A 15,117-nucleotide genomic window follows, 5' to 3' on the forward strand; every position below is an offset into this window, starting at 1 on the left:
TAACTTTGTGCTGCTTCTTGCTGTACTAGTAAAATTCATGGCATAGTAGTTAATGTGTATTCTTCAAGGTGAAATAAATATTACATCTAAATAAAGTACCTTATTTTCCTCAGTATTTTCCAACTCTTTTCTGTTAAGGAGTTCAAAAGAAAAGTAAGCAACATTCAAAACTAAGGCATCCTTTTAAGTCTATCTAACGTCCTTCCTCATATGCACTGCTCACAAAAATAACCCCCACCCACTCGATTTTTAATAGGCTATCACCTTAGCATACTCTCACATTTCCGAGGCTGCATCACTGAACTAGTCCATCGCAACGCTGATTCTAAACGCTTCCACTGTCTTCTGACAGATTCCAGCTGTCGCAATCCAAACTGACCATGCGCCAAACCTCAGGGACTGTTAAGCCAGCAAAAACGCCAAGAGTAGCCATGCCGCAGTACGATTACTTCAGCTGCAGTGACTTGGCCAGAGACTCTTCAGTCCTCACTGCTGAGACCTAGGCTGTACTGTGTGCTGCCTTCCACAAAGACAAAAAGCTAGTTGAAAAAAGTCCAAGGAATCCAAGGGTCTACAAAGCTGTACTGCACCAGGGAGTTACTGTTCATACTGATGTCAAAGGGAACAAAACCTAATCATGTTTATTTTAGCATTTTAGAGTATAAAACGGTAGTCTACAAAAGTATAGTATACTTTGTTCAATGTTTGTCCAATTGGATCCTAATCCCTTATTAACTTGTAATTTATATATATTGACTGGACAGTGCTATTCAAAAATTCTTTGGGGAAAAAAAAAAAACAGAAAACAGAAGATCTGATTCCCCAACCACAGAAGAGAAGATATTAATTTTAACCATTTCCTAAAATGAAATTCTGAGGATTCCATTCAGATCAGGTTTAATTATTAACAAACAGAAACATTTAAGTTCACACATCTACATTCTTTTCCTTTATTTTAGCTTGATCTGCAGACCACAATGAGAAAAGAGGACAGAACCAACCATAAATACTACTGAGTCATCCAGAACCCTTTTCCAGCATCTCCCAGCTCCAAGCCACAAACTATCAGCCTGCAAACATTTATTTACTCTACAATGGAGTAGTCAAAAAGTGTCTGGAAATTTTGAATTTATTATCAACATTTTAAAATTGCCGGCACCACGGCTCACTTGACTAATCTTCTGCCTGTGGCACTGGCACCCTGGGTTCTAGTCCCGGTCGGGGCGCCGGATTCTGTCCCAGTTGCTCCTCTTCCAGTCCAGCTCTCTGCTGTGGCCCGGGAGGGCAGTGGAGGATGGCCCAGGTCCTTGGGCCCTGCACCGCATGGGAGACCAGGAGGAAGCAGCTGGCTCCTGGCTTCAGATTGGCGCAGCGTGCCGGCTGTAGCAGCCATTTGGGGGGTTTACCAACGGAAAAAGGAAGACCTTTCTCTCTGTCTCTCTCTCTCACTGTCTAACTCTGCCTGTCCAAAAAAAAAGTAAATAATAAAAAAAAAACATTTTAAAATTAGAGTATTTCACATGAAGACACAAATTTATAGCTTATCTTTGAAAAAAAAACAAAAAAAAAACAAAAAAAAACCTGCAACAGGGAGCTCGACCACCATCAGGTCTCCTTTTAACTACAGCGAACCCGTCAAGAGAAACTCTCCTGGAGCCAGCCTTGGGCCAGCTAAGATGCTGATTCGCACTGATTAGGATGCCCAGGTTTCCATTGGGAGCACCCAGATATCAGTTTGGCTCCTGTAACCACACGGGAGGCCAGGATTGACTTCCAGGGTCCTGCCTGGGGGTTGTAGGAATTGAAAGATGTCTCAGACAATGTGTGCTCTATCTGCCACTTCTCTCTTTCTCTCTCTCAAATAAGCAAATAATTGCTTTTTTAAGAAAGGAAACACTATTAGAAAAATTTATTTGCAGGTACCAGCAAATTTTAGGCTTTGCCAAGAGGCATAATTAAGGATGTTGTATAAGTATTTATATAACCATTAAAAAATATAAAAACCAGTGGCTCACAGCTATAAAAAAAATAACAGGTGTCTAACTGAATTTACACGCCATGGCTCAAGACAATCTTTAGCTTATGTTAAAGAGTTATGTTTAATTAGGAGAGGCAGGGGAGATTTCAAAGACTGTCAATTTTTCACTTCAGCCTAGTTACTAAAGTAAATCTCCAGGGAATAAATGTTAAGGAGAACAGTCATTAACTTCAAACACCACAAATTACAGCTTGACAGAACTCAAAGTTTTAAATAGAACAATTACATACAATAAATTTAACTGAATATACCTATGAGTAAAAGAGAGTTGATGAAGCAAGTTAATAAGATGGGCACTATTTCACAGAAGAACCTGGGGGCCAGCCTTACAGCTTCATATGAAGACAATGCTGAATTTGACTCTGGCAAAATGATCCTGTCATACAGCCAAATTTGAGCACCAATTATCGGGAATACTTAACAGTCACACTGAAAATTACTTTCTAGGATTACAATAGCTCAGGAATAACTATTCAAACACAATCAATGACGTGTTCATGATAAACATCTACTCATTCCAAAAGCTGACTCACTTCCTTTATGAAGCAATGCTGCCTCTCCACCCCCAGCAGGGCTTGACAATCGGGACTGCACTGCTGCACAGGCAGAACAGCACCAACGCAGCACTGCAGGGCATGCGTCAACAGGGACACATCAGCAGGCGGATCCTAGTCTGCTGGGTGGGTTTCTTTATGAAGACGAATGTCTCAAGGTATCTCTACTAGGAAACACTTCCTTTTATTCAGTTCTCACTGTGAAACCAGCGGACAGGCACACTTCAAAACAATACCACAATCCAAACACATGAAACCTATTCAGATTTCTCCCAGTTACTACAAATCAGTGACACATACTAACTCATGTATTTTATTATTCATTTTTCAAAGTCTGCCTATGTAATTGTACTCAACAAAACCAAAAGGGAAAAAAATCTTTTAAAAAATAAAAGATTTATTTTATTTATTTGAAAGGCAGAGGGAAAAACAGAGAGTGAGGGGAGGGAGGGAGGGGGAGGGAGAGGGAGAGAGAGAGAGAGAGAGAGGAAGAGGGAGAGAGAGAGAGAGGAAGAGGGAGAGAGAGAGAGAAGTCTTCTATTTGCTGGTTCACCTCCCAAATGGCTGCAACCACTGAGGCTGGGCCAGGCTGAAGCCAGGAGCCAGGAGCTTCCTACCAGTCTCTGATTTGAGTGCAGGGACCCAAGCACTTAGGCCACCTTCTGCTGCTTTTCCAGGCCATTAATTAACAGGGAGCTGAATCAGAAGTGGAGCAGTTGGGACTCAAACCAGCGCCCATAGGGCAGCTTAACCAGCTATGCTACAACACAGACCCAGAAAAAAAATTCTTAAGACCAAATAAGAGGGCCAGCACTGTGGCGTAGCAAGTAAAGCTGCCACCTGCAGTGCCAGAGTCCCATACGGGTACCAGTTTGAGTCTCAGCTGCTCCACTTTTGATCCAGCTCCCTACTAATACTCCTGGGAAGGCAGAGGTTCAAGTCAGTCCTCAGGCCCCTGCACCCACTGGAGAGTCCTGGAAGAAGCTCCTGGTGGATCAGCCCAGCTCCATCCATTGCAACCATGTGGGGAGTGAACTAGCGGATGGAAGTTCTCTCTCTGCATCCTCCTCCCTGTAACTCTGCCTTTCAAATAAATAATCTTTTAAAAAAAGAAATATCTGAATATGAAGTGGGTGTTAGATGGCATTAGGAAAGTACTTTCTTATTTCATTAGATATCATAATGGTATACATTTGAAAAATTCTATTAAAGATGTGTATTGAACTATTCATTGAAAATGGTATTATGTGTGGAATTCACTTTAAAATAATTCAGGAAAAAAGATGGAACTTGGAAGGAAGAGATGAAACAAAATTAGCAAAATATTAATAACTACTAGAGCTATACATGGGATCAATGGTGTAAAATTTCCACAGGAGAAAAAGTGTTCAATGGACATTTTTTAAAAAGCATTCCAAAACGAAGCACTGTGTGTGTTACTTTGTTCAAGTTAAGTATTTCCAGGGCAAAAAATTAAGTTTCTGATTGTAAAAGGGCTACAGCATTAGGTGTTAGTCACAAGCCTCAGACAGCATGTCCACTCCATGCAGAACACTCACGCTGGCCACATCTGGGATACTGACGTCATCCGCCTCAGAGACAAGGCTTCCCCTGCGATTGGAGCGACTAAAATAATCGGCCGCAGACACCTTTCAGTCAGAAAAAACGAGATGCTTTCAGTTAAGAAGAAACAGAACATTGGCCAATGAAGGAAAGGTTGGTTTTTGATTTAAGAGAGGGAGAAGGTATCATGAAATGAAGGGAGGGTACTGAAACAATTAACCTACTCCAAAAAAAGGGGGGGGGGAGTTCTTAGACAAAATCACAGCTCCCCAAAACAACCTCTCTTATTCATCTTACCTACAGTTCTATGCTAGGGAGATCAATTTATCTCTGAGGGCCTGCAAACTCCCATGTTAATTAAGACATCCACTAGGGGCCGGCACTGTGGTATAGTGGGTAAAGCCACTGCCTGCAGTGCCAGCATCCGGTTTGAGTCCCAGCTGCTCCACTTTCCATCCAGCTCTCTGCTATGGCCTGGGAAAGCAACAGAGGATGGTCCAAGTCCTTGGGTCCCTGCACCCATGTGGGAGACCTGGAAGAGGCTCCTGGCTCCTGGCTTTGGGTAAGTTCAGCTATGGCTGCTGTGGCCATTTGGGGAGTAAGCCCAAAGTAAGGAAGACTTCTCTTTCTGTTTCTGTGTCTCTCTGTCTCTCTCTCTCTCTCTCTCTGCTTCTGCCTCTCTGTAACTCTGCTTTTCAAATAAATAAATCAATCTTTAAAAAAAAAAAAAAAAAAAAAGACGGAACCCTCAAGAGGGGTTTTCCAGTATAGTATCTATCTAAAGTCTTTACTGTATTTCACACAACCTGTTAGGCACATACACGTGGAACACAGAATTATTGTCTTCTGCCCCATTTCTACATTACCTCCTTTTCTTTTCTTTTTTTTTTTTTTTTTTTTTTTTTTTTTTGGACAGACAGAGACAGAAAGAAAGGTCTTCCTTTTGCCGCTGGTTCACCCCCAAGTGGCCGCTACGGCAGGCACGCTGCCAGGAGGCAGGCACTTCCTCCTGATCTCCCATGGGGTGCAGGGCCCAAGCACTTGAGCCATCCTCCACTGCTTTCCCGGGCCACAGCAGAGAGTTGGTCTGCAAGAGGAGCAACCGGGACAGAATCCGGCACCCCAACCAGGACTAGAACCCAGGGTGACAGCACCGCAGGCAGAGGATTAGCCTACTGAGCCGCAGCACCGGCTACTCTCCTTTTCATATTTCCCCAAGGCACAGCTAAGAAGGAAAGGAACCACACTGGCTCCTGGTTCCCCAAACACATCCAGTTCTTTGCACTTGGGGCTTCAGCACGACTCTGGAAAGCAGCTGGCATCTGACACTTCGGTTACAGCTCAAAGGTCACTTCCCCAGAGAAGCCATCTGCGACTCTCCACCCAAAAGGCCACCCCCGGCCCCCAACATGAGTGGGCTTCCAGGTGCCCTCTCCCATCACCTGCTCTCTCTCTCTCTCCACTGTCCTCTCCCATCACCTGCTCTCTCTCTCTCTCCACTGTCCTCTCCCATCACCTGCTCTCTCTCTCTCCACTGTCCTCTCCCATCACCTGCTCACTCTCCACTGTCCTCTCCCATCACCTGCTCTCTCTCCACTGTCCTCTCCCATCACCTGCTCTCTCTCTCTCCACTGTCCTCTCCCATCACCTGCTCACTCTCCACTGTCCTCTCCCATCACCTGCTCTCTCTCTCTCTCCACTGTCCTCTCCCGTCACCTGCTCTCTCTCCACTGTCCTCTCCCATCACCTGCTCTCTCTCCACTGTCCTCTCCCATCACCTGCTCTCTCTCTCTCCACTGTCCTCTCCCATCACCTGCTCTCTCTCCACTGTCCTCTCCCATCACCTGCTCTCTCTCTCTCTCCACTGTCCTCTCCCATCACCTGCTCTCTCTCTCTCCACTGTCCTCTCCCATCACCTGCTCTCTCTCTCTCTCCACTGTCCTCTCCCATCACCTGCTCTCTCTCTCTCTCTCCACTGTCCTCTCCCATCACCTACTCTCTCTCTCTCCACTGTCCTCTCCCATCACCTGCTCTCTCTCTCTCTCCACTGTCCTCTCCCATCACCTGCTCTCTCTCTCTCTCTCCACTGTCCTCTCCCATCACCTGCTCTCTCTCTCTCCACTGTCCTCTCCCATCACCTGCTCTCTCTCTCTCTCCACTGTCCTCTCCCGTCACCTGCTCTCTCCACTGTCCTCTCCCATCACCTGCTCTCTCTCTCTCTCCACTGTCCTCTCCCATCACCTGCTCTCTCTCTCTCCACTGTCCTCTCCCATCACCTGCTCTCTCTCTCTCTCCACTGTCCTCTCCCATCACCTGCTCTCTCTCTCTCTCTCCACTGTCCTCTCCCATCACCTGCTCTCTCTCTCTCTCCACTGTCCTCTCCCATCACCTGCTCTCTCTCTCTCTCTCCACTGTCCTCTCCCATCACCTGCTCTCTCTCCACCGTCCCTCTCCTATCACCTACTCTCTCTCCACTGTCCTCTCCCATCACCTGCTCTCTCTCTCTCTCCACTGTCCTCTCCCATCACCTGCTCTCTCTCTCTCTCTCCACTGTCCTCTCCCATCACCTGCTCTCTCTCTCTCCACTGTCCTCTCCCATCACCTACTCTCTCTCCACTGTCCTCTCCCATCACCTGCTCTCTCTCTCTCTCCACTGTCCTCTCCCATCACCTGCTCTCTCTCTCTCCACTGTCCTCTCCCATCACCTGCTCTCTCTCTCTCCACTGTCCTCTCCCATCACCTGCTCTCTCTCTCTCCACTGTCCTCTCCCATCACCTGCTCTCTCTCCACCGTCCCTCTCCTATCACCTACTCTCTCTTTCTCCAACTGTCTTCTCCCATCACCTGCTCTCTCTCTCTCCACTGTCCTCTCCCATCACCTGCTCTCTCTCTTCACTATCCCAGGGACTTCCTGTACTTACTAGCTTACTTTCTTTCCCTTCCACGGGGATGGAAGGTTCACAAAGTAGAGAATCTGCTGTCTGGTTTACCCGTTATTTCTAGCACTCAGCACCACATCAGCAGTCACTGAATAAACAGCTGCGCACTCCTGCCTCACTCATCAGCTGACCCATCACCTTGCCTCAAAACTCCCGCACTCCAGGAGTCCGCACCGGAGACAAAAGAGGCTTACATGCAGGACAATGTGCTAAGGGTAACACAATCGAGTAACAGTATTTCTACTCACAGAAACAATAACACAACTTGGACTTATGCACACTAATATTTATTGAGACCGACATTTCAGTTTTGATGGATGTTTTCCATATAGAAATTCATTTAATCCATATATGAAGCCTACCTACAGAGACAGCCAACATTTCCTCCTTACAAATCAACTGCCACACACACTGGTGGGCAGAAGCAGACACGAGGTCAAGCACTTATTTAGTGCTTCAAGTCCCTGCCCTTTCCACTCTACAGTGTTCCAAGACATGTTCAGGTGTTCTGGCTTATTCTTTCTACTGAAACTATCCATGAGCATTTGTTTGTTAAGGAACCCCACCTGCTTTAAACAGATAAATGGATTTGTGGTAACAAATCTCACAAACATTTGATGTTACATTTAAGAAAACGTCAGTAGTTTCACAACCTTGCACATAATATGACTCACATGAAATGGCCTTCTATTTCCTTAAAGGAACCGCAGCCTCTTAGGGTCTTTATTCTAGCTTTAAGCTGCCACGACATCCTCAACAGTGTAAGTCCCAAACCAGTTTCTTAAATTTTACAAAAATATCACCAGCTCTCTGAGATTTCTAGCTTCAAGAAAGAATAACCTGAAATTATATCATTTGTACTCTAATATGGCTCTATAATTATTACCTAGTCAAAGAATTCAGAGTAGAACTCTTTGTTTTGCCATTAGTACTGTTAAACACACATTTGACACATAGAAAAACATTGGTTAAACTTAAACATACTAGTAAAGAGAGCAATCGACAGCAACATGATTTGTAATCCATAGACACATGTTCTGTGTAGTGTAAAAGCATTCATTTTGCGTAAGAGACTTGTTTGTGGTGAAATGTACACACAAACCCATAATGTACATAAAACCTCAACAAAGACTAAAAGCTGCAAAGTTTTCAGTAAGAGATGTGACAAATTATTAATGATAACTTGGACAGCCCACAGAAAGTGTGTATTCTCAAGGACACATTTTATGAGGCAAATTAATCATCTAAATTTTAGGGAAATGCCCATTTTGTAAAATGTAATTTTTCACTTTCTAACAGATTTCATGTGATCACACACTGCTGTCTCAGAACTCATGCTACTTGACTGCATGCAAACCACGCTCACCACACTTTCCCTTCGCCCATGACTGGCACGATCAGAAGAGACAATGCTCACGGCGTCGTCATCGGTAAGCTAGATATTAACGCAGATAATAGAAAAGACTGAAGGTCTTACAGTGATCTTACATTAGGAAAGGTTTTGAGAAGCACACACAACTCTATATAAGCATGACAACTGGCAAATGTACTTTGTACCATTCAACAGAAATGCTATTACAAGGCATGATGAATTGTCAATCAAAACCAAGATATTTCTAGAAAGCACAAACCTTAAAAGCAGACTTAAAAATACAAGGTAAAAGTCAAACTTTATCTAGTATTTCAGTTAAATTGGAGAGGACAAAATGAGCAAAAAAGCTAAAACCAGGTAAGGATTTCATGCTTTCTAAACCTGCAGGCCCTTTAGGATTCTATCAGGGGTCAGTAAATATACTTAATGTTTTAGTATGGGAAAGAAATTTAAAGAATATTTCAAAGGGAAAAAATCTAAGTCGAAGACAGACTCTCTACCCGGAAGAACAGGGATGGGATGCGTCTGATCTTCCTTTATGTGTCCCTGTGCAGCCAGGGGAGATGCGTCTAACACCACCCCACGGGGCAGTCTTCTCCCCAGGGGAGAGGCGTCTAACACCACCCCACAGAGCAGTCTTCTCCCCAGGGGAGACGCGTCTAACACCACCCCACAGAGCAGTCTTCTCCCCAGGGGAGACGCGTCTAACACCACCCCACGGGGGCAGTCTTCTCCCCAGGGGAGACGCATCTACCACCACCCCACAGGGCAGTCTTCTCCCCAGGGGAGAGGCGTCTAACACCACCCCACGGGGCGGTCTTCTCCCCAGGGGAGAGGCGTCTACCACCACCCCACAGAGCAGTCTTCTCCCCAGGGGAGACGCGTCTAACACCACCCCACGGGGGCAGTCTTCTCCCCAGGGGAGACGCATCTACCACCACCCCACAGGGCAGTCTTCTCCCCAGGGGAGACGCGTCTAACACCACCCCACGGGGCAGTCTTCTCCGCACCTCTTCAGCAGAAAACTCCTCTCAGCGTTTGCAGTTCATCCCCATTCTGACATCACTGAGAAACCATTCTGCCATCACTAAGATAGTAAGTCTGAACCCAACTTGCAAATGAAGCAGGACCAAGACATCCCACAAAAACAGGACGGCACACTTGACTGAAAGCTCATGCCTTGGACACCAGCATCACAAATGAATGCCGGTTTGAGTCACTGCTGCTCCACTTCCAATCCAGCTCCCTGTTAATGCGCCTGGGAAACCAGTGAAGATGGCCCAAGTGCTTGAGACCCTGCCACCCACGTAGGAGATCTGGATGGAGTTCCAGGCTCTCGGCTTCTGCCTGGTGCAGACCTGGTCATTTAAGCCATTTGGGGAGTGAACCAGCAGATAGAAGAACATCTCCCTCACTCTCACACTCTGCCTTTCAAATAAGTAAATCTTAAATGTAAACATAAATACAAATACACAGACATGTTAGCAAGGACAGATGTTTAGCCTAGCAGTTGAGACACTGCTTTGGACACCAGCACCCCACACTGGAGAGCCAAGTATCAAGTCCTGGTTCTGTTCTTGATTCCAGCTTCCTGTAAAATAAGCACTCTGGAGGCAGCAGTGATGGCTCAAGTACCAATGTCCCTGCCACTCCCACGGGGGTCGCTGCACTACCACAGGAGACCCAGCTTGAGTTCCTGCCTCCTAGCTTTGGCTGGCTCAGCCCCAAATTGTGGGAATTTGGAGAGTGAACCAGTGGGTGGGAGCTCTCTGTCAATGCCTCTCAAATAGATAAATACAAATTTTTAAAAGTAAATTGTAAATTATTAATTGTAATTAGTATATTGTGATTGCAGAGGGTCACCACACTTGGGACATTAAAAATGCTACCAGATCCAAGAACTACCAAATGGAATTTTATTACAGAATGAGTTAAAGATAAATTCTCCCTTATGTCAACAAGCTTTTATCTCCTTAAATATCCCTATGTGATTTTCTATTAAATACCAGAGTGGCATTTTTGAGAAGTGCCATTTAGAAATGGTACCAGGTCCAGACTCCTTTAAGAAAGGACATGCGAGGGGCGGAGCTGCAGCAGGCAGGCAGCCCAGCTTCGCAAAAGCTACCCTGCAGGCTCCGGCACACGCTTCCTTCCTCACCACCGTGTCCCAGAGGAAGGTCCGCTCAGCCAGAAGGGCATGAAAGAAGAGCCCAGAGCAGGCCAGCGAGGTTATCAGCTAAACCTTCTCCTGCAAAAGGGAAGGAAGCTGAAAAAGGCAGTAGGGAAGGGTAAGCTGTTGGACAAAAAGAAAAGCCAAGGGAAATCAGGCTGAAGTGGCTAGCCAAAAAACTAAAGATTTGACTGGAAAAAAAAAAAAAAAAAAAAAAAAGGAGAGGGGCCAGCACTGTGCCACAGCAGGTAAACCAACAGCCTGCAGTGCCAGCATCCCATTTGGGTGCCCGTTTGAGTCCCAGCTGCTCCACTTCCGATCCAGCTCTCTGCTATGGCCTGGGAAAGCAGTGGAAGATGGTCCAAGTCCTTGGGCCCCTGCACCCACGTGGGAGACCTGGAAGAGGATCCTGACTTCAGAATGGCATAGCTCCAGCCTTTGCAGCCATTTGATGAGTGAACCAGCTGATGGAAGACCTCTCTCTCTGACTCTGCCTCTCTGTGACTCTGCCCTTCAAATAAATAAAAAAATCTTCAAAAAGAAATATATAAAAACAAGGAGAGTCCAGCTTCTGATGAAGCAGAGGAGAAAGAGCCACCTCTGATGAACATCACCTGTCTCCCTGCTTGAACAACGCGGAGGAACATTTTTATCATCCACTTTGTATGTATTATTTTAGTAGCTCCAGAAACAATATTAAAGGGAGAATCCCACCTCATCCCATTTAAAGGGCAATGCTTTTAAGAGGTGAAATCGTTTGCTGGCGAATGGGGGTAAAAACAGAAAAGAGTGGGTTACTGAACTTTGACTCTCTTAGTTATCAGTTAAACATTTAATAGGTTTATATATATATATATACTATATAGCTGTTTGGAGGCACAGTAGTACATTCAATGTCTTAAACATTTTCAACATTTCTACTCCTATCTTGTTGTTTGGTAAAATCGTTCCCTACAAAAAAACAAACAAACAAACAAAAAAAACACTCTTTTGAGTTTCTGAAGGTTACCTTACCCTGTGAGAACTGTGTGTACTGTACAACCTCATTGGTTGTAGTCTTCCGATTTTCCAAATAATTCCGTTAATGTGCAATGAAAGAATGAATATTTAAATATGTAGCATATGTAATATTAGACTGTCAGATGGTTGGAATTATACTCAACATTTGGAAATGCTGGTGCTTGATAATCTCTCAAGGAAAATATGCCTCCAAATTTGAAGCTGTAAACTCACTGGATTAACTTTTAAAATGAATCACAGTACACGGCTTCCTGGTTTTTTTGGCAAGTACGTTAAGAATCGTGTGCAACTTGAAATGTCTACGTATTGATTCTCAACACCAACAAAATTCAATTGTGAAAGAAAAAACCGTGTGCTAAATCACATTCACACAGACGCCATGCATGAGGACAAACTAGTGCTTATGTTTGCATACTGAGAGAACACGCTTATGCATGCAAGAGAGAGTGAAGCACACCTTAACCTCAGTATCTGAACTGTGAGTACAAGTTAATGAAACAACCAGAAGTTTCTATAAAGCATGCAGAGACTAGACAGCTTACCGCAGGACTGCTTCGGCCCGAACTTGTTCTTGATGAGTAATAACTGCACTCAGAGGGCTATAAGGTTTCCAAAAAGAAAGGTTTTTACAACGACCAGCTCCTTTGTCTGCTGAGTCTGCATCAGTGACCCTGGAGCTAACTCGCCTATTTCCCAGGATGAAGGTATGGGTCCTGACCGATCTGGAACTCTGCCGCACACCCACCTTCAACACCCACCAGCCCACGGCAGGAGGGAGAAGAGAGAAAGGGCTGCCCAGAACTTCTTCAGGAGGAACCGCTGAGCAGCCAGAGACTTCTCTGCTAATTCCCCTCACACCTTCCTCCATGACGTGCAGCAGGCACTTTCTCATGCGTGAGAGTGGCGACTGACCACAGCTTATCACGCAATTACGGTCAGATTAAATGACCTCTCCTTCCTAAGTAAACTGTACCCAGCCACACCGCCCTGCTCTTCACCACCTCCCCATTTTCACTTACAGTTCGAGAACCGTAAGAGTTATAAAATCCACCATCGTACAATGATGCCTAAAGAACAAAAGAAATACCACTTATCTTTTCAGCATCAAAGTGATTTTGAAAACATCTCAACCTTTTTGCAGTATTCAGTTCCAAAAAAAAAGTTTTGAAGAATGGTATAGTGTCCATTCTCCCAGTGTGAAGACTCTGCAGGTGGTAACCCTCATTTATATGCATAACTGGCTGTGCCCGTATCATCACTACAACAACTACTGATTAATCTTCTTTCACCACCATGCTATGAAACAGGAAAACTAGCATTTGAGTTTTTCTCAAAAGAGGAAACAGAGCAGAAAAGGAAACTCATATAGAGCATTTTTGCCCACTGTCACAGTAAAACTGAGTTACAAGATCCCAGTGTCCCAGCCCACAACACAACAAACAACAGCTTGAAAGCAACAACTCAGAGCTCCCACATCACACAGAACTGTTACTTATGCTTTTCTAGTCAGACCCTAGTATTAAGATGGCCAAAGTCATAGCTGTCCCAAAGAAAAACATGGCATCCCTTCCTTGGGCAATGGATGGGAGGGTGGGAGGACCCTGCAAATCTATCTTCTCTATAGAAAATGATTCTAAGTAAGAGCTACCAACAGCCAGCATCACCTCCACAGGATATGCTTATTTTTAATGCCCTAAAGCTTTGTACTTGAAGCACTGGGTAGCATCTTCTGTAAAGCCAGGTGTCTTTGCCTGTTTAGGAGTTAAGCTGCTACGCCAAAGAATTAGCACAACAGTGGCCCACTAGCAGTGCACACACTGGAAGAGGAAAATACAAACCAGACTGGCACTTCTCAGCAGACCAGAATCTGCAAGGGGGGAGGCCTATGAAAAAAACACTTTATTAAACCCCAAGAAAAGCCACTGGTAGCTCTGAAGGCAACACACTCCTTAGAAAGTACTAACCCTATAACTCTTAGATGTCGCCAGAGGGTCACTGTACAGGGAAGAAGACTGCAAAGAAAGACAAACAGATAAGCAAAAACAAATAATCGGTCTTACCATCACAAGGGCAGAATACTTAAGTTTATGATTTTATACAAATAATTCATTAGCATTCCTGAGTGCTTAAGGTAGTTTATAAACACATTAAGCCGCGAAAACCCAAGCCATTAGAATCCTTTCTGAATATCACCTGTAAAGGATAACAGCAAAGAACAATACTTAGGATAGCCTTTTATAAACGTGGTTATGTCTTGCTGGTCTTTGAACATTATTATTAGGATATGGGACAGCAACCTAAGAAAACACTAAAGAAAAGAGAATCATGGAGCAAAGAATGTGACAAATGATGGCTACATCCAGTCACCAGAAGTCCCTGTGATATTTTCCATGATTTCAACCCAGACTCCAACAAGCTCAAATCAGTTGTTGGGAACCAGATAAATAAGCTATGAATTCAGGCTACAAATACTTAAAATAGATTGGGGGAGGGAGAGGGAGAGGGAGAGGGAGAGGGAGAGGGAGAGGGAGAGGGAGAGGGAGGGGGGAGGGGGGAGGGGGAGGGGGAGGGGGAGAGGGAGAGGGAGAGGGAGGGGGAGAGGGAGAGAGATTAGAAATCTGTATTTCAAAACATGCTATGGACAAACTGCCTTACTTTAATCAGATAATTCGTACCAGTCACAATGCATTCATGCACTAAGAGGACAAAGCATTTTGTTAAAAAAAGGGATTCATCTTTTCCTGATGTCATCTGAGAATACAATTTTCAGTTTTTCCAGCAAACTCAATCAGGCATGGAAAATACGAGTATTACAGTTGTGTGTGTAGGTTTTGTAAACTACATTATTTCAAATATATTATGTGCTACACATTTAATGTGTTTTAAATAATGTGTGAAATGCCTTGAAAAAACAAGATTCTAAAAGAAAGAAGTACATTCTTCGTATCCCATGTGTAGACTCTCACGAGTCAGCTCTTTAAAAAGTCTTGTAATATACTGATGCCTCCAGCTTACATTGGAATACATCAAAAAATGAGATGGATTGATGGACAGATAATTCTGTGATGAAGGAAATACAATAAACTGTATAACTGGTAGGCATGTCGTGTTCACTACACAATTCTTTGAACTTGCTGAATGTCTGAAATCTGTTCATTAAAAAAATGAGAATACTAGTAACTAGTAATACTCATACCAACGTGGTGATTTGGTGGTTGCCACTGTTTAAAGACACACTCAGACTATGTGAATTCAGTTGCAAAACTAATATGTACACACTCACAGATTAGATATCACTAGTAAAAATGCAAAACGAGGGATTAGAAATGTGTTAAAAGTAGATAAAACACACGAAGCCAAGGAACTTTAAACAAACCCGAGTGTAGTAGGTAGAGGTGGGTTTGCTATGTCTAAGACTGCTATAGTTTCTCTGGTCAAAGTAGAGGCCACTCTGTAAAAAGC

The 15,117-nt window shown here is 44.4% G+C and overlaps 1 protein-coding gene across 14 annotated transcripts in view; it reads right to left on the reverse strand.

The window, feature by feature from the left end:
* Positions 1-15,117, reverse strand: part of LRRFIP2 (LRR binding FLII interacting protein 2) — a 143,281-nt gene that overhangs the window by 48,830 nt on the left and 79,334 nt on the right. For 7 of the 14 annotated variants that reach the window (XM_062216013.1, XM_062215997.1, XM_062216010.1 and 4 more), the window contains 7 exons: positions 15,032-15,106; positions 13,620-13,667; positions 13,494-13,538; positions 12,675-12,722; positions 12,198-12,254; positions 8,460-8,528; positions 4,152-4,241 (listed from right to left, as the gene is read on the reverse strand). The exons of 5 other annotated variants lie outside the window; for them this stretch is intronic. In XM_062216013.1, coding sequence (XP_062071997.1) covers positions 4,152-4,241; positions 8,460-8,528; positions 12,198-12,254; positions 12,675-12,722; positions 13,494-13,538; positions 13,620-13,667; positions 15,032-15,106 — 432 coding nt within the window. The remainder of the gene's footprint in view (positions 1-4,151; positions 4,242-8,459; positions 8,529-12,197; positions 12,255-12,674; positions 12,723-13,493; positions 13,539-13,619; positions 13,668-15,031; positions 15,107-15,117) is intronic. 2 more of the 14 variants (XM_062216024.1, XM_062216003.1) reach the window with 1 other exon arrangement.

This window comes from Lepus europaeus, chromosome 2, assembly GCF_033115175.1.
Source record: "Lepus europaeus isolate LE1 chromosome 2, mLepTim1.pri, whole genome shotgun sequence".
Lineage (NCBI taxonomy): Eukaryota > Metazoa > Chordata > Mammalia > Lagomorpha > Leporidae > Lepus > Lepus europaeus.